This window comes from Ptychodera flava, chromosome 18 (genome assembly GCF_041260155.1).
Source record: "Ptychodera flava strain L36383 chromosome 18, AS_Pfla_20210202, whole genome shotgun sequence".
In the NCBI taxonomy this organism is placed as follows: Eukaryota; Metazoa; Hemichordata; class Enteropneusta; family Ptychoderidae; genus Ptychodera; species Ptychodera flava.
This window is the reverse complement of record NC_091945.1, coordinates 3896396-3921050: the sequence shown is the minus strand read 5'-3', so window position 1 is coordinate 3921050 and position 24655 is coordinate 3896396. Positions and strand designations below refer to the sequence as shown.

At 36.7% G+C, this 24655-nt stretch overlaps 2 protein-coding genes across 2 annotated transcripts in view; both read right to left on the bottom strand.

The window, feature by feature from the left end:
• LOC139116693 (uncharacterized) overlaps positions 1–24655 on the bottom strand; it is a 559130-nt gene that overhangs the window by 178759 nt on the left and 355716 nt on the right. The window lies entirely within an intron of this gene.
• The window catches only part of LOC139116685 (death-associated protein kinase 1-like), a 31990-nt gene that overhangs the window by 3370 nt on the left and 3965 nt on the right, over positions 1–24655 (bottom strand). Inside the window, exons 2-13 of the mRNA XM_070679271.1 lie at positions 16485–16640; positions 15872–15970; positions 13441–13539; positions 12501–12599; positions 12191–12292; positions 8601–8747; positions 7404–7529; positions 6586–6702; positions 5776–6063; positions 4959–5106; positions 3270–3433; positions 312–494 (exon numbers count right to left, since the gene is read on the bottom strand). Of these exons, the coding sequence (XP_070535372.1) occupies positions 312–494; positions 3270–3433; positions 4959–5106; positions 5776–6063; positions 6586–6702; positions 7404–7529; positions 8601–8747; positions 12191–12292; positions 12501–12599; positions 13441–13539; positions 15872–15970; positions 16485–16598 (1686 nt within the window). The 5' untranslated portion in view covers positions 16599–16640. The remainder of the gene's footprint in view (positions 1–311; positions 495–3269; positions 3434–4958; positions 5107–5775; positions 6064–6585; positions 6703–7403; positions 7530–8600; positions 8748–12190; positions 12293–12500; positions 12600–13440; positions 13540–15871; positions 15971–16484; positions 16641–24655) is intronic.

Below are 24655 nucleotides of genomic sequence, written 5' to 3'. Positions count from 1 at the left end.
GTATTTTGAAATACTTAGTATTAGTCTTGCAAACAAATCAGATAGTATACAATATGCCATTACATTGTTGACAAATAAATTTTAGTCCCAATCAAAACTGAGATATCCACAATATCATTAGACATAAAATATTAATATGAGGAAATGTTTTTTACCACAAGATTCGTCTGAGAAGTGAAGTTTGGAAAAAATACTGGCTTACAAGGATATTAGTCGGTATATACTTTGTTGAAAAATATAAGAGTACTCTCTACCAGTGAAGTAAAAACCGTTTTCATGCTGGTTGAAATCTCATTTATCTATCAGCTCACCTCACCAATGTTGTGAAGGTAACTTGTAGCTGTCTTTAACAGCTCATCATCTATTCCTTTAGCTATCTGCCTCCCTCTGGAAGAATAGTCTTCCCAGGAAAGAATTGGAAAGGAAACACTTTGAGCCCAGCTTTCCTTGGCCTCCAAGATCTTATTGCAAATGTTTGGCATGGCTTTTGCTCTCTAAAAGGGAACAGGAAATGTTTGTGAGGTTTCAAAAAATATCACGGTATCAGTGCTGATCTGGATGAATCTGAGAGTGTTACAATTTACTGGTGTTTACTTGTATATCTTGCTTAATATAATCCTATGAACTGCCCTTGAAATTACACTGATCAATAACAAAGCATCTTTTGGATAATTGCTGAGAGTGTTAATGAAAACATAAGTGAAAATTTATCAGATACCATTTGGGAAAAACTTTATCTAGAGTGATGGCTATTTTGCATTGGGGCAAAATTTATGAAAGATTATGATAATGATATATCAATACTAGCAGAAAATTTATCGATAATAACTACTGGTTGGTGCATGGGAGAAATTAATAAAGTACCGCAACAAATTGATGTTCCGCAGAGAAGAAATTTTTCAAGAATGATTACTAATCAGTGTTTTGGGGAAATTTATCAAATCTGATGAATAATTGGTGATAAGGGAAATTTATCTAGAATGATGAATAATCGGTGATAAGGGAAATTTATCAAATCTGATGACTCATTGGTGCTGGGGAAATTTATCAAATCTGATGACTCATTGGTGCTGGGGAAATTTATCTAGAATGATGGCTAATTGGTGATAAGGGAAATTTATCAAATCTGATGACTAATTGGTGATAAGGGAAATTTATCAAATCTGATGACTCATTGGTGCTGGGGAAATTTATCTAGAATGGTGGCTATTGGTGCTGGGGAAATTTATCAAATCTGATGACTAATCTGTGATAAGGGAAATTTATCAAATCTGATGAATAATCGGTGATAAGGGAAATTTATCAAATCTGATGACTCATTGGTGCTGGGGAAATTTATCTAGAATGGTGGCTATTGGTGCTGGGGAAATTTGTCCAGAATGGCTAATTGGTGCTGGGGAAATTTATCTAGAATGATTGCTAATGGTGCTGGGGAAATTTATCTAGAATGATTGCTAATTGGTGCTGGGGAAATTTATCTAGAATGATGGCTAATTGGTGCTGGGAAATTTATCTAGAATGATGGCTAATTGGTGCTGGGAAATTTATCTAGAATGATGGCTAATTGGTGCTGGGGAAATTTATCTAGAATGGTGGCTATTGGTGCTGGGGAAATTTATCTAGAATGGTGGCTATTGGTGCTGGGGAAATTTATCCAGAATGATGGCTAATTGGTGCTGGGAAATTTATCCAGAATGATGGCTAATTGGTGCTGGGAAATTTATCCAGAATGGCTAATTTATCCAGAATGGCTAATTGGTGCTGGGGAAATTTATCTAGAATGATGGCTAATTGGTGCTAGGGAAATATCTAGAATGATGGCTAATTGGTGCTAGGGAAATTTATCTAGAATGGTGGCTATTGGTGCTGGGGAAATTTATCAAATCTGATGACTAATTGGTGCTGGGGAAATTTATCTAGAATGATGGCTAATTGGTGCTGGGGAATTTATCTAGAATGATGGCTAATTGGTGTTAGGGAAATTTATCTAGAATGATGGTTAATTGGTGCAGGGGAAATTTATCAAATCTGATGATTAGTTGGTGACGTGGATATTTATTGTTATCTGATGGCTAATAGGTGACATGGATATTTATTGTTATCTGATGGTTAATTGGTGCTGGGGGCTAAATTTATCTAGAATGATGATTAATTTATGATGGGGAAATTTATGAAGAACACTGTGACTCATTTTGCTTGAGAAAAAAAGACACTGAGGATGACAAAGACCATGGATCAAATGTGTGTGGGAATCGTTGATCCCTATTGCTGCTGATATGCTTGGTTGTACGTTTTACTTTGATATTCTGGTACTTGAAAGGAGCAAGGACAATGGTGAACTGGAGACAATATAGCCTGTACAAACATGGATGTCATGCACAGTACAGTGATCATATTTGAAACAAATTGTCAAATTAATCAAAGTACATTCAACACATGACTCAATCAGTCTGCTCCGGACATGAAAGTGCTTATATTGGATCACATCACAGCACAAGTTGATGTACATTATTACATCATGGTATATCGTCCTTGTGTAAATTTTGAATGGAATCTGTTAATACATACATGTATCAGAGTAGTGGCTCTAGTTGACATGAACATAACAAAATCTCACTGTGCCAAAATGGCTATCTGACAGCATATTGGATTGTATTGCAAAACAAATTCGTCTGCATGGATATATGTCAAAGTATATTGTCCTTATAGCAACTTTTAATGAAATCTGTTCGTGCATGTCTTAGTAATGGCTCTGGACAAGAAGTCTTCATAAAATGATTACACGGCAGCCATATTTGATTGTATCATCACACAAATTGACATGCATGTCATAGTACACTGTCTGTGTACCAAGTTTGAATGAAATTGGTCCCAACATTATGTGTAATGGCTTTAGATGTGAGAACATTGTAACAAAGTGGCTGCCTAGTGGCCATATCAGATCATATCATAAAATGAATGTATATGTATCTTACATCACATTGTCCTTGTACTAATTTTAATGAAGTTGGCCCAGGCGTGTCTGAGTAATGGCTGTGGATGGACAGATGGACAGACTGACAGAGCCCAATTCATTTGTCCCCCTGGACTATGTACAGGCCGATAATTTTTAAATAAGATGAAGCTTGATGGCCTTTATCAATTAAACCATTCAACTGATCACTGCTTGGCATGAAAATATTGAGTGCAATGATCAGTAAGAAATAATTTGATATTCTTGTATGAAAAGTTCTTCAGTTGACACGGAATATTTCAAGTCAAAATCTCACCTGAAGGATCACTTCTCTCCTCTTTCTCAGCTCATCCCTGAGATCATTCATGTTTGAATGCTGAGATTTATGACAATTCATAACAAAGGGTTTATCACAAATGTTGAGATAGCCACTAAACAGCCTTTTGGATTCTGTAAGAATTTCCTCAGCCACAAAATGTGCTGCAACAAAAAATATTGAGAATTATGATATTAATCAGAGCTTGTCTAGGGGTGCCTTTTGTGATGAAGAAATACATAAGACCCCCTAAGCTTATGTTCTATTGTACTGTAGTTTAGAGTGTGCCCGTTTTCTCAAGCACTGCATAGTATGTATGTTGTGTATATGGGTGTGTATCCTTCCCCTGCAGCCACCTGGGATTACACGTCTCCATGATGAGCAGCAGGTGGCTCGGAAGACACGGGTGTCCAAGACTTTGACATTTAAACCTTACTGTATACCTCAATAAGGTGGCATTGTCATTTTGCATCAACATCCTAAATTAGAATTCTACTTGAGCCTTACTATCATGGGTTAAAGGGTTAAAGATCAATCGCAACTTATGGATTTTCAGAAAAGTTAGTAATTTGATGGCAAGTAATTTTTAAAATGCAAAGATCAAATATTCATTGCTGACACTCTAACAAAGTCAAATACATGTGGGAAGTTATAAAAGCATATTAGAAAACCAGTGAGCATACAGCATGGCACAGTGCAGTGGGTGTAATGGTGTGTGCTTTGCTTTTAAAATACTTTCTGAAGGAGTATCAATTTAAGTCCACAATTTTCAATCCTAGGTTCTCGCATTAGTGGAGTTCTCCCAGTCAGACACTTGGCCAGTACGATGTTTGATTTCTACAACATAAATTACACAAACTGATCTCAACCTTTTGTCACCTTTTGCTAATCCTGCAAACAGAGTTTATACAAGCGTTTGATTGACGGTCAGTTCAAATCGGCGACGGTCATTGATTCCTCATGACCAATGCTCGAATTTCCTAAAAAATTGTCTTCCAGCCACGTTAGAATTTGAATATAACCACAGAGTTAGATCGGCAGCAGCTTCATGCTGACCGCTTGGCAGTCCGTCTGTGTTTTTCGGCCGGAAAAAACTAAAAAGTGGCTTTTTCTGGAGCGTATGCATGCGTGTTGCCTGTTTGGTGTCCACTTACACAATAAACGCTGCCATAGCTTCACGCCCTTTTAAAGGGAGGCTCCACCTATTAGTGCAAACTACCTTTGGAAGGCAGCTGCTCAAAGTCAGAAATGGTCAAGAAACGCCAGTTTGCATACGGTAATAACCCATAATGTCCCTAAGTTTACCATTTTATACCATTTTAGGGTCAAATCTAAAATTTCTACTTTAAAATTGAATGTTTCAGAAACCTACTGAGGCAAAACTTTCCACATCATCACAATCATTAGAATATGGGTGGAAATGTCTTGAATTCCAACCCATGTTGTAGATTATGAAATACATACAGTGCAACATTTATCATGAATGCTTAGATCACAAGGGAAGTTGATACAATTTTAAGAAGTTCTTTATCAATTAACATGAGGACAAACGCCACACAAATCAAGGTAACCATATTCATATTTAGCATAGCAGTCATCAAATCCTATGTCTGACCAACCATTTGCCTTAGCCCCATTTGGAATCAGGTTCATCTATCAAAAAATCTCTTCCTAACAAGAAAGATTTACCTTCATCAGTCATGTTTTGGTCTGTCAACCAATCAGCTCGGCTTGCGACCAAAATCACAGTTGGCTTTCCATCATCCAATGAACCCTCTGAGCTTTCATTTCTGTGTGACGAATCTGTAGCCTTTATGAACCTTAGCCAGTAGTTTACCTGGATGATTTCAATATAAATAATGTTCACGTGTTCACTACATATATCAATAATCCTGGTGCCTGTAATTATTGACCATCTTTTTTTCGTATATTTGTTCTTAGTATCAACTATGGTATCTTTTTTTCTACCTGCAACCTAATGCTAGACTTATAAAACCATGGCCTGGCACAAAGCCAATTCATTCAATGATGAGTTTGGAAAATAGAATGTTGAAAGATGAAAGCATGTAACGACAGAACTATCAGCTTGTTCACACAAATCAGGACAATTTCAGTACTATGAAACACTGCACAGTGTTACAGTCACTCAGGCACAGGTTACATCACAGTCCCTAGAGACTGTGGTTACATTTACATGACATTATCCTTGTACATACAGGTAGACAAGATACATGTATGGCACACTGTACACAGGATAACTACAAGATACAGAAAAGATAAATACAACTTCATGAGTATTAAACATGTCGCATTTCATATGCATTGCACAAAGACAAAAATCAAACTGCTACGTGTTTCAAAACTACCATGGATAAAAAATACAAAATTTTAATGTATTTTCAAGAAAGAGTTGTCTACATGAAAAGCTTTTGTGCATTTGCAAAGATGCATGTTTGTGCACAGTCATAGAAGGGGATTTCAGATAAACTTACTTGGTTTTATTTACCTTGTCTTGCTGATCTTCTTTGACATCCAAAGGTCTGATCACCACCGTCTCACTTCCATTTTTCCTCCAATCAGCAATTTTATAGACAATCACAAATGTGGTATTTTCTGCACTAAGGACCATGTTATGAGTCACATAAAACTCTGACTGTCCAGCAAAATCCCAGAGACTAAACTGGCCCGCCTTTGGTATGTTGGTGGCGGACACATCAATGCCAGCTGTTGGTGTATGCTTGTCTTGCCCTGGACTTGGTGCTGTACGGTCTCTTGACCATAAACTCCAGTCGTCCTATTTGACAGTGGAAATCAGACCAACAAAAAGGATTTATCAATTTACACAAGAATCAGCAAAGAAATCAAACATGGCATCTCTCTACTTCTTATTAAGAAACTTGAAAAGGCATGAAAGAAGTGGAAAATACTATGAAGGAAGATACACATTTATAAATGTGCACACAAGTCAAGTACAGGTGAGTGTAAGGTCAGAACTTTAATACATTTTTAATTTGAAGTTTTTTCCTGACCTCTGCTACCTCCAGAATGTACAGAAGAGAGTACTAAATGTGCATCACTTTTCTGCCTTCAAGAGAGTACAGACCTATACCGGTATGCACATATTCTCCAAACTAATGCTGGAATGAAATATCCAACTGTTTTCCATGGCAAAGTCACACTTCTACACTGGGAAATGAGGAACACAGGCTTGACAACTGCATGTGCCACGGTATTGTTGGTTCTACCAGTGAAGTGGAAAAGTATGATGACTTCAACATCTATTGATCTGTGAGTAGAAATTTCAACGAGGACTTACTCTTTGTAGTGAGTCTTTCAGTGTCGTCTTGCCGACACCACCATGACCACAGATGTATAACTTGACTGTTTGCACATCAACGCCATGCTCATACATCAATGCGCTATATTCTCTCTCCTGAAGAAAAGAAAAACAGTGCAATGGGTTCTGTAGCTCTTACTCTGAGAACGCCGTGTTTGCTAAACATCAGGGAACGCAGTTTCCTGTTATGAAAAGTGAACTCATTGTACTTAGCCTTTACAGTTATCAAAGACATTTTTGTTGCACATTAGTTTTGTCAAATTTGTATTACTTTAGAAATCTGAGTAATACTGTCCTGTGCTGCATGCATGGAGACAAAATGTTCAAATATGGATTCCCACACAACTGAAGAAAGATCAAAAATCAAAATATGAATGTTCCTATGTTGATCAAAATCCTTAAACTCATAATACTTATACGGTAAGTACTGTATTAAAGATGTAAAATATGGGCAATAAAGACTGTTGGCCAGGAACAGGGTGGCTTCAAAAGGAGAAAGTCAGTTATACGATATCTTTGTGGTATCTTTAAGACTAAATGTGTGACCATACCTTTAAAATATAAGCATCATAATCATTGCCAGAGTCATTCATCGACACACAAAATAAAGACGACATTACATGTATCCCGTAGCAACAACTGATTGAAAGCCAACCATCAAGTACAGTGCAATAGTATTAAAATGTATGACGTCCCGTAACTTATATTATTTTGCAATCCTCTGAAGGACAAAGACACTGACAATTTCCTGTCATATGGCCCAGAAACATACATGAACCTTAAATCAATGTTCTTACCCATTTTTTTTCAAGAAGAAACTCTTTAATTTTCCTGTAGTACGCTTTTCTTCTACCCTCTGACATTCCAATTGTCCTGTCCAATCCAATTGTCCTGTCCAAAAGTGTCAGGGGAGTGAGTCCTTGCTAAGAAGTAAAGACGTTTAGACAGAATGTATCAATGATCAACAATTGTTACAACTTACTGATTTTGGTGTAAAGTAGGTGTTCATGTAATTACCTGCATGGGGAAACAACTTAGTGTTGCATTGTACAGATGTACCGTACTGTGGACAGTTCAAACTACCAGTCAGTTGTCCCGCTAAGGCTTATTTGCGCATTAGCTGCGCAGTGTCACTGACTACTCTCACAGTGGAATTTCACGTTTTGCGCAACTTTAGTCGCAGTCATTTCAGTCAGTTTTGGCAATGATAAACATCAAAACTCAGGGCAAAATGTGCTATTTCAGTGCCGATTGTACTTCCGTATTTTGAGATTTAGCACTGGTTGGTGGTGTTCTTGCTATCAACACATGGTCCATGTACTGGTACGTGTTTGTATGTTGTGACTACATGACTGGATTTACGTAACTCAAGAAATTAGTATATGCAGAAGATGCAACATGACTGCCCCAGTGTGTTGGCAGTGCCCTTCAGGCACTAAAGACAAAGTTGCTCACCCATTGCTACCAGTACTACAATGCACAAACTGTATCATTTTTTGTGAAATGGGAGGGTGGGGTGTGAAAAGTTTACTTTTTGGCTAAAACATTTTCCGCAATATAGGTAAAACTAATTTTTAGTCAATAAAATATTGTGCTACAATAAAAAAATGGGCATCAAATGTCTACATTCCTTCAACTTTTCCTTAGTCAAAAGTCTATATGAGGTGAAAAAAGAGGCTGGGATTTAAACTGTGCGCAACATACGGTATGTGCATACCCCTTCTATGGCTGTGCCCACCTCCCCCCCCCCCCCCATCTGAAAATCTTTGTAAATGCTGATAAATAGGAGATGATTTTATATGAGTTCATTTCAATCATTTACAGGAGCCTAAGAACATGCTGAATTCAAACTTGTGATGTTTTGTGTACTGCATAAAATAGTTTGTGATAAAATTTCACAGGCATTGTCACAACTCGAACACTGCAGTAAATTTCTTATAACTTTCAAACCAAACAAAGTGTGAAATCATGTTTGCACAAAAAAATCTACAAACCTTGTTTTTACAGTCCATATTAATGTTCTTGCTCAGTAATAGTTCAATAACTTCGATTGCCTCTTTTACTTTCACCGAGATCTCATCCTCTACTGCTGTGTTGTGAATGCCATGTCGTATGACAGAGAACAAGGCATTTTCACCATCCTACAACAGAAGTGGTATTACAGAGATGAAAATACATGGGTTATGAATTACTCTTATAGGATTTTGTTTTTAATTTTCATAAGACATTAAAATTTCAACCACAGAGATATTTTTTAAACAATTTTTTCTTTTGCTTCCATCTGACATTCAGATTCCAGAAGGTACATGGAACCACAGTCCTTGTATTGTACAGGTATTTGTATTTTGCTAAATCTATATCTTGAGTGAAGAAACCATCAAATGTTATGGATACGGCACGATGCTCAGACCAATGAATTTGTTCCACTGATAATGACTGGGGCATCAAACTGTCCAATTATTGAATGTTTTTGTGCAATGTTGACAATTTTTCTTCCGATTTTAATACTGTGTAAATGTAGATTGCTATCTTGAATGCCTGTGCACTACATACAAATAAAGAGCACAAGACATATCCTGGCACCCGTCCAATGGGTTCCTTAAAACAGTTCAACAGTGAATGTGCAGATGCAGCAAGAGGCCTGAGGGGTGGGGTGCCTGGAAACAGTGAATGTTACTGAATGGGCATTCTGTATGGCTTTTCTTAGCGCAAGTCAAGTTCTGTTGTTCTTGATGATAGATGTATAATAAAATACAATATTCTTGTTAAAAAAAATTGAGCTATAGATTTACTTTTAAATGAAGATGGAAATTTCGTATCTTCTACTTTTGCACATCATGAAAACACTTTCAATAATGATAGATGTTTGAAAACATGTTCACTTAAGGAATCATCACCTAATTGATGTTTTTCACATTTATTTACTGAATTGTGAACCAATCTGAGCACGTGCAAATTCCTAACGTTTTGTGAGTTTTAGTTTTCTAATTTTGTGAGTTTTTTGCTTCTATTTCGCCTTGAACAAGTGTACTGAAAAAAACTGCGCCAATGACATGGTAGCTACTACAGACTTAGAGGCAGCATAGAAAACATGTCACAGCATAATATCAGTACACTAGTATGGGTTCTTTGACAATATTCTTATGAATCATGCTCATACTTGCAAACTCCCCTGTATATATACACAGAAGTCTGTGTTCCCGCAACCACTCGATTTTTTTGAATATTTAGAAGAAAATAAGATGTTTATGAAAATATTCTGAGTAGTATTTGTAAATTTTGCAAAGATATTTGGTTTTTAGAACTGCAAAATATACAATCATCATTTACAAAAAATATTTGAAGATGTAAACATTGTTCTCATTCTAAGCCTTTCATTTGACTGAGTTGGTATTCAAACTTGGCCAAGAAACTTCATGGATTACATGCGATAGAACACTACCAGGTCTCTTTACTAAAATAACATTGTCCAAAATCTTCAACCAATCAATGATCTTGTATGGTGCACAGTTAAGTGTCTGTGCTTGTAATGCACAGGTTCTGATGTTTGGACCACTTTCAGCGTAAAAGCTGTCTCTTAATTAGACAATGCCTTTGCCACATTGACAATGGATGTAACTTGGCGTGTGGCTGCTATTCAGGTTTAAAGCTGTCATTACGGCCTGTGTAACTATGATTAAGACTAGTAAGAGGGCCAATCTCTGAAATATATCCCTCCACTCAGCACTGTGTACCATGTATGCTGTATCAAAGGTCAAAGTGTATGACCCAATTTGCATACATCTAAGCTCAAACCTCCATCCCAACTCAACCCTAAATAAATAAAAAGAATGTCACTGTATCATTTCATAAGCGACTGAGGATGAGAAACAAACCTTTTTTGCCTTAATACCTGGTATTTAATTGTCATTTTGTTAATAGAACTAGATAATAATATACCGTAGTGCTGCACAGAACAAAATGTTGAAAAATGCAGGTCTACATTGTTAGATGTACTTTTACTGTCTGACCCTCGGGTTTTCAGTGGAAATAAAAATATCACACCTCACAAGTTCAAATGTATGTGTGTTTTATTTGCTTCAATCATTGCCACATCATTTAGGAGGACAAGTCTACAGTAATTGTTCCATGAGAAAATGTTTCCCAATATGAGAATATTTTAGTATACATTTACCATTCTCATTTTTTCAGAACATACATGTACATGTACAGTACCCTGCTGATTCAGAGGAAACACACAACATCCAAACCTAAAAACATGCATATTTGTGTACAGAGGAACAATCATGATAGAAGATACCACAGTGACTGATATATTTGAAATCAAATGAATTTGCATAATTCCAGAATAATTTCAAGGAAACAAAACTAGTTATGGGAATTTCATCTCATTTGCATATTTTTGACAATATCATTAAAAGAATACGGACGTTTGGCCATGTAACCATGGTGCATCTACACAACAAATATCAAGCTTGTAAGTACTTTCGTTCTCAAGATATTTGAGTGGATGGACATCTCCAGAGACAGACTGGACAGACATAACATACACACATACATACATACCGTACACTGTACATACATACAGACTGACATAGCACAAATACCCATACTAATAGCTTCAGACATAGTCTATAGTAGATGAAAACAATTTCATGGAGGTCTGAGATAATTGACATGTTATTGTAGATCCTTTGGAAAGTACTGATTACAAAGACTACGGTTTCACTTCATTCATAAAACACAATCATGAAAACTGGCCGAGGTAACACATTAATCATACCGGTTTCACTTCAACACAATAAATGAAAACTGGCTGAGGTAACTCAATAATCATACCAGTTCTACATACCAGCCAGTAAACATGCATGTCACATGAACTACTGTAGAAATAATGAAACAGATCTCCTTCGATATATGACAAAGTTTCACTGCATCAACTGTTTTTGGAAGCTGCTGAATTCTATTTGAATTGTTACACTTTCTGTCATGTGATGATGTGATGTCACAAATTGACATGCATGGGTTTGTTCATCATCCTTTAAATTAACAAGATTGATTGAAATCAATCAGCTCACACATGTCTGCCAAATGGATCTAAACATGAAAAGACCACATTACATGATGGCAACCCCAATTCCAAATTGCATTGTATCACCAGGCAAGTTGATGTACATGCATACCAGTATATCACAGTATAGCGTACATAGTCCTACTTGCATAAACTGTTAATTGAAACAGTTCATACATGTTTAAGTAATGGTTCAGACATTAACAAACTTCACAAAACAGTTGCCCTTACTACCATATTCTGTTGCAACACAAGTTTACAAGCATCTCCAGGTCTTAGTTTCAATGAAATCACTGCAATCAGTTCAGAAATAATTGAGTTGCCGCTCTGGACATAAAAGAATCACACCAATATGGATGTCTTGTAGCTTGTAATATTGGATCATATCATGACACAAATTGTCAGGTACATGTATACATGTACCATTAGTAAAGAACACGTCAGATATTGGTATATCAGCAGTACAATATCTTGCAAATGTTCAAAATAAACTATATAGATGTATCTAATCACCTTATTGACAGCATTCACGTCTGCTTCCCTCTCAACTAGTATTTTCACCACATGCATATTAATATTTGTCTCAATGGCAATGTGTAATGGAGTTTTTCCATCCTGATCAAGAGAAATATAAAACAAAGTAATTTTGCACTGTATATATTAATCAACTAATGGAAATCAAATGACCCAGGAAAGCCAAGAGAGCTAACACTCTACAGAAAGTTGATAGAGAATCCAATGATAAGAATAGTGGCACAGATGCCGACAAACAGCAGTGTGCCTTTCAAATGGTAATATATTTATGGTTGCAGTAGAAACTTACTTTACTTTTAGAGTTGATCTCAGCACCGTGATTGATCAGAAATTCCACAATTTCCAGATTGTTGATTTTTGCAGCCCAATGAAGTGGTGTATATCCATGCTGGAAATTAAATATGAATACAGGTATATAGAAATTCAAGAATGCTACATGTAATTATGTAGATTTTATTTGTAATCAGGAGTTTCAATGATAGGAATTAGGCTGACTAAAAAATAAACAACTGCCTGGGGCAGATTAACCTTTTTGTACAACAGGTGACATTTTGCAATTATCTGTCCTGCTGGAAATTGATGACAACTTCTGAGTGTTGATTTACCGATTCATATTGTATGTGAGGAGTACCTGGCAGTACAGTAAGCTACAAGTCATAATTATAACAGCAAGATACAATAGCCTTGATCGCAATTTCAGGTTTGTTGCTAAATATAGCTGCACGCACTTGACTTCAGACAATGCTGCCTGAAATTCTGACAAATTTTGTAGCTGCATGTGTGGCTGTTTTTTCAGCTTGTAGTCTGAGCCATAAATTAGATGAATTAATGTGACTTTTAGTATCCATTGTTATTGTAACACTATCAGTTTTTATTTTCGTTGTTTATACGGAAAATGCTGACAAATATTTATTTATGCATATTAATGAGAGAGAAAATGATATCATTTACGATCAGTGCTATTTTGCTCAGGCAGGCAACTTTTTGAAGTTATCAGCCTGTATGTTTGATTGATGGTACAAGACACAAACATTGGTAAAATATAAGAAACAGAGATGTGGGAGTTATACAATTAGAGCCCTGTTCAGTGAATTGATATGGCTTTAGAAAACTCTTTATCCTGTTTCCTTCATCAGTGTCACGCACATTTGTAAACTTTAAACAGGAAGAAATACAATGTAATTCTGCAATGAGGACAATGGAAAATACTGTTGAAGCCATGAACTCACCGTGTTTTCCTGATTGACAAGTGCACCCCGATTAACCAGCAGCTGTACCACATCCAAATGACCCAATTGAACTGCTTCATGCAGAGGTGAGTTTCCATACTTTGAAAAATAATCAAAAAGAAGTTGGAATGTATAAAGTGTGAAAGCTAGATCACCAAAGTTGAAGGGAACAGCATATGAAAGTATACCGTAATTTATGACGAAAATGATAGGAACAACCAGGTCATGATGTACATGTATGTGAGGTATACATGTACCAGGCAGTACCAGATACATGTACCATATGCAGTATGCCAGTCATAATCATCAGGGAACATGCAAATTTTTAAAGTTACCTGCCTGGATGTCTGGTTTAATTTCCCACGAATTTCCTGTACTTCTTTGGATGATATATATTATGACTGATGTATATTATGACTAGCTACAACAATTTTTTAAAAACAAGGATCGACATGCATATGTAAGACATAGGGAGTAATCCTTGTAATAAGTTTGAAAGAAATTGCTCCAGGCATCTCTGAGAAGTTTTCTTGAATGCATACAGAGACGCAGGGACAGATGGATACATGTAGGCATACACACACACACATGAACACTACCAAATCTACTGTATTATATAGGTCTGGACAATTTTAAAGGTCTGGTGAAATGGTCCCGTTCTTGAGACTGAATATCTTCCAGGGGGGCAATACTATTACACTCGCAACAGAATTGCAACCTAAAAGTACGCGCAAGTGTTAATTTTTTTGATATTTCTATGCGCGGCTTTCATCGGGTCATTTTGCGACACCCAGGTCACGCCCTCAGCGGGAGTCAAGGTTGGCCGTCTGTGACGTCACAGGTGTGTTCATTTACATCGAATAGCGGTCCCACGCCGCCTTATCTCTGCCCGGGAGGGGCGCGGTATCCGCTAACAAAACACCGGTGTTTCCGTTGCCACGTTGGTCAATGCGAATCGAAATCCGAAGTGGCGAAAATAAATTGATCCTAATTCGCCGCAGTGGCGAAACTGATTTTTGTTTAAAAGATACGGCAAAATAAAGAAAAAACGTGGCTGTTTTTCGTCTTTTGTTGATCTGCGCTTCTCTCTCGGCGATTCGCAAAACTGTATCTACTTCTGTATTGTTGCTTCTTTCCGTCGTACGTATTTGCAATCGAGCCAAGTCTCGCTTGAGATTTGACGTTATTTAGTCAAGTCCACAGCATGCATAAATGGCTCTTGCGAGAATTGAAACTCAGACGCACGCAATCAAGCCCTCGAGACAAATTTTACGAAACACTTTGTTTACTATACAGCAGGCATAGGAAAGCCGCTTGCGAGAATTGAAACTTTTGCCATAGGCCTACATAGCAGACATACGAATTTTAATCGAGGCCACAAGGTTCGTGTTTCAGTTGATTTGCATTACGGTCTGGCTGTTCCGTGTTGTGCATTTTAATCCATGTTGCGGTCGATTTGCATCGCGGTCCTCGTGGCCCGGTATTCCCTATTGGTCTTCATTTTAATGGCCTCCATGCGCACAGTCAAGAGGGACTGTGTTCATCATTTGTACCGAGGATTTGTATCGCGATCTCTATGTTCCGTGTTGTTTTTCGTTTTAAATGGCAGTCACAACTTTCAGTGTTGGTGTTCATGCAGTTTATTTGCATCACGGTCCCAACTGTGCAGCATGTAGCGAGGCAGGCTCAGCCCAGGGACCATGGCTGATCGTACGAAGCAGAAGAGACAAGCACATGGTTCAAACACTCATCATTTGACGGGAACTTGAAAAGTTTACAGTTGAGCGTTACGTACTTGCCGCTGTCACAGCCACCAAAAGAACAACGTCTTCCCATAGTGAAATTGAAGGAGGACACTGTTCTGATCATGTGGGCGGAAAACCTAGAAGTTACCCCCCGTGGGAGCTTACGGAGGTGTGAAGTACTTAACTTCCCCTTATGAGATACGGCTTCGGGCAAACTTCGGAAAGCCGAAAAAAGTCGACTGGAGAGGCTCGGCGGACACGCCCACATTGCATTTTTCTTTTGCCATATTTCATATCACGTGCGCTAAACAAAAAAAGAAATGAATGTAACTGTTTTATAGACCATCAACTGTATTTCTGTGATTTTGCAACATGGGCATTTCACCAGACCTTCACGTATAAGTCACAGGGCAATACATTGTAACTTTCTCATTACAGATATTTCATATTCAAAATGGCGACCATCCCTGTGTTACTTTACGTGTGAAAATTAAAACTTCTGATTTTCACAAAAGTTCATCCATGAGCTTCAAAATGAACCCCATGTGGTAGACTGACACAGTATTGTAAAAGTCTGAGAGTTCAAATATCTGTCTCCACCATGTATTCTGCCTTAAATATCAAATATGAACTCAAAGGCATATCAATTTTATCAATCTGGAGAATGAAAACAGAAAGCCTCTCACCTGATTCTTTTGATTGATACGTGCTCCCCACTCCACCAGTAACTGCACCACATTTGAATGACCAGATCGAGCTGCATCATGCAGTGCACTATTTCCAAACTTATAAAAAAAAAGAGCACAGAAGTTGACGTGTTACATATTATCATTTCTAGTGATGATCACCAAAGTTGAAGGAAAAAGCACAATAAAGGTCTACGTATAATTCATAATCAAAATGACAAAACTAAAAATGCATGAACATATTCTATTATAACGAGACAGCTTTACATTAAATTTTGTGATAATTTTTTCATTATTTGGACTCATTTTAAACAAAAAATGGGACAGTATTTTCAGTTTATGGTATTCATAGAGAGAGAGAGAGAGAGAGAGAGAGAGAGAGAGAGAGAGAGAGAGAGAGAGAGAGAGAGAGAGAGAATTTGAAGCCTATTTTGTTTTCTGGAGCAAAAAACTGTCCATACATGCCTTCTTCAACAAGGAAACAACTCAAATGTTTCTTTGGCAAGACAAAACTTTAAGTTTTCAGACCTAAATTTTCAGCTTTGATAACTGAATTTCAAACTGTGTGGCTTTCAGTATACTGAGTTACAACACATCTAAAATGTTTACTTACTACATATTCTTTGTTGATCACTATTTGTCTTCCTTCCACTCCATCTGCCAGTCTGTGGATTTTATCTAGATCACCATTCTTCACTGCTTCTCTCAATTCATCGTCTTCTGCCATGATATCTCTTGATATCTCTCCTTGTCACATTTTAAAGGCTAACTGCAGAAAAAAAACCGATAACACTTACCAAATAAAATTATCATCATACAAGAAAATAAAATTTCTAAAACCTACATGCACTTTAGGTTTAAGCATAAAGAGAAATGACAAAAGAGATATAAAAGACACTCAAATTCATCAAATTATTTCAACAATCAAGCTAGTGAGACCCATAATATACATGTATAAAGGTGAACTGCCTGCTGATGTAACAATATATTTGCAGTTTCTTGCAGGAGAGTTCTGTAGGGATATTTGGGACAAGTAAAGTAAACTCAAGCTCTGTTTTGTACCAACTAACAAATCTGAGAGGTATAGACATTTCAGCAGCAGAAAAATTACACACAGAGGAACTTTGCCTGAATCTACACGTACCTCCTGAAAGATATAGGTATTAACAGAGAGTAATTTATATGTTGTATGTGAACATTGCTGATGTTTCTGGATGTAAACTCAAAATAGTAAAATTGTCACCACATCATGGTTCCATGGTCAGCATAAGGCTGCCATGAATAACGGACAAATCATGGCTTTATTGGCCATGGAACCAAATTTTTCAAGGAAAGACATTTTATAAATAAATTTTCCATGTGGTGTTCCTAAAATCACTGAAAAATACACGCATGTACATGTAATCTACCGGTACTTGCTTTGGTCCCTAACTGCATGACCAGTAGATTTCATGATAAAGTTTAAACTTTTCCTGGCTATTGTATGTATTGGCATGTATACGTTCATGCTCAGATGGGATTCTGGCAAAACAAATTGGCATATTAGACAAAACTGTATAGTCTCTATAGAGTAAACAAAGCAAATACAGTAGGGTATATTGGACAAAACCTGTGTTCAAGTCTATTCAATATGCAAAGCAAATAGGTACAGTAGACAAACATTATCAGATATAATACGGTACTCTTGGGGCGATGACGTCACAAAATTCTATGATATTGACAAATATAGGTTATATACTTTACATGTATTCAACAATTGTATATCTTAGTGATTTGCAGTTCAACTATTTTGACTGTTGAATTGAAAATAGCAAACATTGCATGAAGGAGTTTCTGTCTCGAACAAATTTGATTGTTGTGAGCTACAGCAGTTCTTAGCCAATGCTTCGAGGATAATGCGTTTAGAATGTTAAAATCTGTATAAAAACCGTTGTACAGCATCTGTGTGTTAGTACTTGCTATGGCGGGCGACAATCAGAGGTCCATGCAGTGTATTCCAAACGGAAGCAGCGCAAAAGCAAAGTTCAACAGGTCAGAGAAGGGCCTGACAGAGTGTCACACTGTCAGGCCTTTGAAAACGTGCCATTTGATTCATGATCTATGATATTTACATGTGGATCTGAAGTTCTATTTTAATATGTGCTACAGAAGTATATTGTCATTATTATAAGCTGACTGCATTGAATTCCATTGATTTAAATTAATATTTTTTGTGTACTTGGTTTTTTGTGAGAAAACATAAAAATAGCGTCAATGACACTGTAGCTCCCATCCTGGACTATTTAGTGTTTGTTCTCTGGTCAGATATTTGAACATGTGTGAAAGGGATAAAGTGCATGAAGTGAAAATACTTAAATGAAATGTACTGGAGACAGTGAAATATGTTTAATGTAATTATTCAGAATATAAAATGGAAAAAATACAGAATTAGATATATCGAATACTGTGATACAACCATTAACTCAACAAGTCATTTACAATGACATAGTCCCCACTTGTAATAGGAGTATTAGTCTTCATGGGGCAGGAAAATGTGGTCATTAAGAAGTATCACCGGAGTGTATATGTTGAGATCTATGGGCACATGGGTCTATGTCGTTGTTCTCAATTTGAAACACATGAGGCATGTCTAAGTTATGGTCTAAATCGGGAAAAAAGATCAGACCTCTAGCAGTATTGGCCAGCCAAGAAATACATATGCGCATTATAAATGAGGTATAAGATGTGACATCTTAAGGTCTAATATCCTATCAAAATTGGAGGGTATAGAACTTGTGGTTACTGAAATATGCATATACATGTAAAATCAAGGTCAAAGGTCATCAAGGTCAGATGACATTTTGAAAAAAAAAAATTATTTTGCTAATTAATCCCTATATGCCAAAAATCAGATCTCTAGCTCTATTCTTGCCTAGAATTAGATGTGTACATAATTAATGAGGTAAAGCGTGTGTTGTCATAAGGTCTCCCATCCTACTAAATACAAAGGACATAGCACTTGTGGTTACTTATTTATTGACATAAACATATATTTAGGTAAAAGGTCATCGAGGTCACATGACATTTGGTCAAAAAATTTCTCTCCTATAATTATCCCTATATACCAAAAATCAGACATCCAGCTCTATTGGCTCGCTCAGAATGAGATATGCGCATAATTATTGAGGTACAGTATGTGTCGTCATAAGGTGTCCAATCATACCAAACATGAAGGGTGTAGCACTTGTGGTTACAGAGTTATGGACAAATATGTATATTTGAGGTCAAAGGTCACCGAGGTCACGTGACATTTTGTCAAAAAAATTGTTTTGCTAAGTTATCCCTATATACCAAAAATCAGACCTCTAGCTCTATTGGCTCGCTCAAAATTAGATATGTGCATAATTAATGAGGTACAATATGTGGCGTCATAAGCTGTCCCATCATACCATACATGAAGGGTGTAGCACTTGTGGTTACTGAGTTATGGACGAATATGTATATTTGAGGTCAAAGGTCACCGAGGTCACGTGACATTTTGTCAAAAAAATTGTATTGCTAAGTTATCCCTATATACCAAAAATCAGACCTCTAGCTCTATTGGCTCGCTCAAAATTAGATATGCGCATAATTAATGAGGTACAATATGTGGCGTCATAAGGTGTGCCATCATACCATACATGAAGGCTGTAGCACTTGTGGTTACTGAGTTATGGACAAATATGTATATTTGAGGTCAAAGGTCACCGAGGTCACGTGACATTTTGTCAAAAAAATTGTTTTGCTAAGTTATCCCTATATACCAAAATCAGACCTCTAGCTCTATTGGCTCGCTCAAAATTAGATATGCGCATAAGTAATGAGGTACAATATGTGGCGTCATAAGGTGTCCCATCATACCATACATGAAGGCTGTAGCACTTGTGGTTACTGAGTTATGGACAAATATGTATATTTGAGGTCAAAGGTCACTGAGGTCACGTGACATTTTGTCAAAAAAATTGTTTTGCTAAGTTATCCCTATATACCAAAAATCAGACCTCTAGCTCTATTGGCTCGCTCAAAATTAGATATGTGCATAATTAATGAGGTACAATATGTGGCGTCATAAGCTGTCCCATCATACCATATATGAAGGGTGGTAGCACTTGTGGTTACTGAGTTATGGACAAATATGTATATTTGAGATCAAAGGTCATCAAGGTCACATGACATTTTGTCAAAATATCCGAGATATCTGCGTGAACGGATGGACTCACGGATGGACGAACAGACGGACATGACCCAATCTATAAGCTCACTGGACTTCATCCGTGGGGACTAAAAATTGTGTCACTGCATCCTTTTTGCAATATGAATACGATGAGAAACTAAATTTTTATTTTTGTGGCCTTATACATGGGAGTCTATGGAGATCTGCCTTATACATGGGAGTCTATGGACGTGTAAACTAAAAATATGCAAATTTCACCACGGTTTGCCCAAATTTGGGAAAGGTCACTCCTATGCACTTCCATACCAAGTTTCAAATCAATCGGACTTGTGGTTTCAGAGCAGGAGATTTTTTGACCAAAAATGGGAGAAAATTACAAAAATTCATGAAAAATAGCAAATCCAAGATACTGACCCAAGATGCGCACAATCATTTCATGTCAGCCCAAAGTACTTACATGCTAATTTTTCATGTAATCTGCTCAGTGGTTATTGAGTTTTTTCAATTTTGACTGTTTTTACATTTTTTCACTTAATTTGCATATTTTTGGCAATGACAACTTCATTTGAACAAAATCTCATCTACAGCCCATCATCCATGTACACACCAAATATCAAGATGAAATGTACAGCGGTTTTGGAGTTTTTGATGTTGACGGACAGACATACAGACATACAGACATACAGACATACAGACATACAGACACACAGACATACAGACATACAGACATACATACATACAGACATTTTCCTAGCCTATAAGAATAGCTTCCATTGCCATATATACATATGGCTATGGGAGCATAAAAATTGGAAATTAAACATGACAAGGCTTGATATCAGCAAACCAAACTCACTAATTTAAAAATTCAGATAAATATGGTACTCAATAAATATACTGTGTGGGACTGAGAAAGAGAAGTTCTGAATAACAGAGTGAGACTTGATAAATACCGCGTGGGAGGGAAACAAAGATATGCTGAATGCAATTCAAAATGCGTGGACAGAATGGTGGTGGGTTAGCCTCATTCACTACTTACATGGTACTTATTTGCTACTTACAATGTACATGCACACAGAGTATCAAGCTGATTCCTATGAGTGAAGGCACATCAGAAGAGAAAGCTCACTTAGAGCGTTGAAATTATTGCAAAGTATGGACACCAACAACCTGTTGGAGTGTGTGAGTCAAAAGACGATATCGCAGAAAGCACGCTTGCATTATATTCACATGGCATACATACTGTACAACCTTGTGACCTGAGATGAGGTAACTGATTAAAATAGTTTGGGGCTCTCCCAACACAATAAACATCAATTATGAAGAAAAATGTTCCCTGTACAGTGCTGCAACTAAATTTAAGAACCAGCCACTATGATTGCTATGATAGACAAAACCATCATAACTGCTATATTCAACAGGAACGTTTTCATGACATGAAGGTTTATAAAATATCTTCATCTGAAAGTCTCGGTTTCTGCAGATGATTTTGCAATCATAGAATCCACTCAAAATCCACCAATAAGTAAAATAATGTTGATCTGTCATGATATGAACCTTAACTAAAATGTGGCTGCAGTGTTGTACACTTGTTTACAGTTTGTACAAGCTGAATTTAATTGAATAGCATAATATTTTGTTGACAGCAGCTACAAGTTATATACTGGGTTGAAGGCCAAGGAGGAAGTGAATGTATGAAAAACCCTTCTCTGGCTGCAGGAAGCTAAATCTTTGGCTGGTTGAGTGAACTTTTAACTGCCAAATTGACAGGTAGAAATAATTTCAATATGACAAATGTTTGGTTTACAGAGATAAGAGGTAAGGTACACCAGGCATAGAGTGTTGGAGACAATTATGGGGGATTTTAGGTACTTTAATTTTGGTTTATGGGCACCAAGTTTCAAAGTGACCTGCCATTACAAGGTATCTGGTTATTAATATTTCCCACAAATTTCCTGCAATGGTTGAAGGACTGGTATGTTTTGGATTCTGAATACAACACAACTGATGAAAAAGTTGAGATGTGAATCTCGGCAATCATTTTAAATGTTGACAGGCCTTCATAACTGACCTTGAAATGTAAAATATTTGATAAAATATTCCAAAAGACAATTTCATAGTCTCTATATTGTGTCACTTACTATGGAAATTTGGTTCATCTTTTGGGGAAAAGACAAACCATGACATTTGATGGTCAAATGTTTTGCAAGATATTTTATGTTACCTTTTCAAAACACAACTTCTTAATCATGAATAATTCATTTAAATTTTTTTGGAAGTTTTTCACCATTTCTATACAACATGCAGTCGTTGGAATGATGTTGTCCTCTCCTAACATTGAAATCTTAATACTAGAATGACATCAGGCTTTGTGTTGACCAGACATGACATCATCATATTATTGGACCACAAATGTGTGTACACACTGTGAATAGGACTGGAGGATTGGAAGACCTATGAGTCACTGCATGGCAAAGGTTGCTGTACAGCCGGCTACTAATCAACAATTTACGATGTAAAGAATTTCAGAATGTAAATTATTTTATTGAATTTGTTGGGTGTTGGGTTTTGTGACACAGTTTCCACTTCAATTAAGCTTTGAAGCTGTTCCTGTCGGGGATCTTTGATAAAACCTCTTGGCTGCCATGGTTGCTAGATTATTTAAAGCTGAAAGTCAAAGGAAAGTGAGGTTGTTTACAATTGGGTGGTTGATCCTGGAAAAAACCACCTGGTAATAGTCAAATGTGTTCTCGCCTATGACACTGTGGCGTTGGAAGCGAGGAGTAAGGCCAAAACCCTTGAAACACAAAAATGGGGGGGGGGGGACGGCAATGGTGTATTTTGTGTAAAAGAACAACTTTGGCAAGTTGGAAAAAATTTGTCCCTAATGGTGATTTGTTTTAGGACACGATTTCAACAGAAATGAGAGATTTCTAGTTGTTAATGCATCATACATGATACTCAATGTACATGTACAAGTTTCTGGATACACAGCAATGATATAAATTTTGTAACATATACATGTACTGATCACTGACAGCCTACATTGTATCTCATACATCTTTCATGATTAACAGCTCTTCTCTACATAAACACATGTGTACATGTACATGATAGATATGCTTTCATTTCACATATAACTTGGTTGTACATGTACTGTATGATAAGAAAATACATGTATATAATAGCAATGTTCCTAATGACATCCCTATGACATGTCAGAATTAGGGAACTGACCCTCTTGGCAATCATCAACACTCTGTATCTATCCTAATCTTAACCTCAGCTACATGTAAGTTACAAGCAGGCATATCGTCCAGACACAGGTACATAAGTGATGCTACTGACAATAGTAAAACATGTAAATCATAGAGACAGTGGACCTGTAAACAGCACAATTATCTGGAAACCTTTTAACCCCTTGAGCACTGTAGTTTTTCCCGCCAAAAATTTTGGTGCAATATTTTACCAATTTTATTAATTTTTATGTCATTTTTTCATAATTTTGGACCAAATGAACATCATATTTCATGGGCTATGGATTTTTATCAAAATTTTAGCAAAAATTAGGAAAATATTGACTGGTGTACATATGATAAAGGCGACAAAATTCGACTATGGCGCTCAAAGGGTTAATAGGTTCCAACACAAACCAAGCTATAAGATGTATTAATTACAATGCCAGCCACAGTGAGTTAGGATCACTTCTTGAGATTTATCTCAAATTCAAATAAAACGTACAGATAAAATTTTGGTAATCTGAATCAGTGTGACTGGATAAAGAAGTCAAACTGTAAAACTTGTAAATAGTAAGACCAATGACGCACTTCCTTTATACACAAATGTTTAAATTCTAACGTCATATGATATATTGAAACTGTCAGACATTTCCGGGGCCATTATTGCATTGTCACACCATAAGCACCAGAAAAATTCCAGTTCAATGGTAAATGTGTTTGATGTACAGTGTAACTTTCAGAATGTCAGTCAAGGAGTTAATAAATAACAAAAGTTTTTCTGAAGAGGGTTATGAAGCATACATGTTTAAAACATAGACTAACTCTAGATTGTATTGATATTGATTTTTGGTGTAATGTATGGCCTAGTCGCCAAAATTACAAACATGATTTCAGCTTTGGAGGCAGGAGCCAATAAATCTTGCTGTGAATGTTTTGAAATTTAACTTTGGACCTGAGTCAGATTATTGAGATGATTTACATAACATTTGTAGATAAGTCACCGGGAAAAAAATAATGCTCAACCCATGATCAAATCACTGTAGGGGAATAACTGTTCTCTCTTATTTCAAAAATCATCATCCTTTGCGCCATACAGCTTGTAAAAATGCAATCTGTAATGATGTTTTGGTCCTGGCATGTTATTTCCAACTTCATGGTCAAAGAATAAAGCTGTTGTCACTATTCAATTTGTCAGTTGTGTCTTATTTGTGAATTATCACTATATAATATCAGTTCATCATATATTGCTAGGTGTACTATAAAATAAATAACGGTGGTGTTGGGATATTGTTTTATTTATCATCCTGACATATATATCTGCCATCACAACCCCACCCCCACCCCACCCCTACC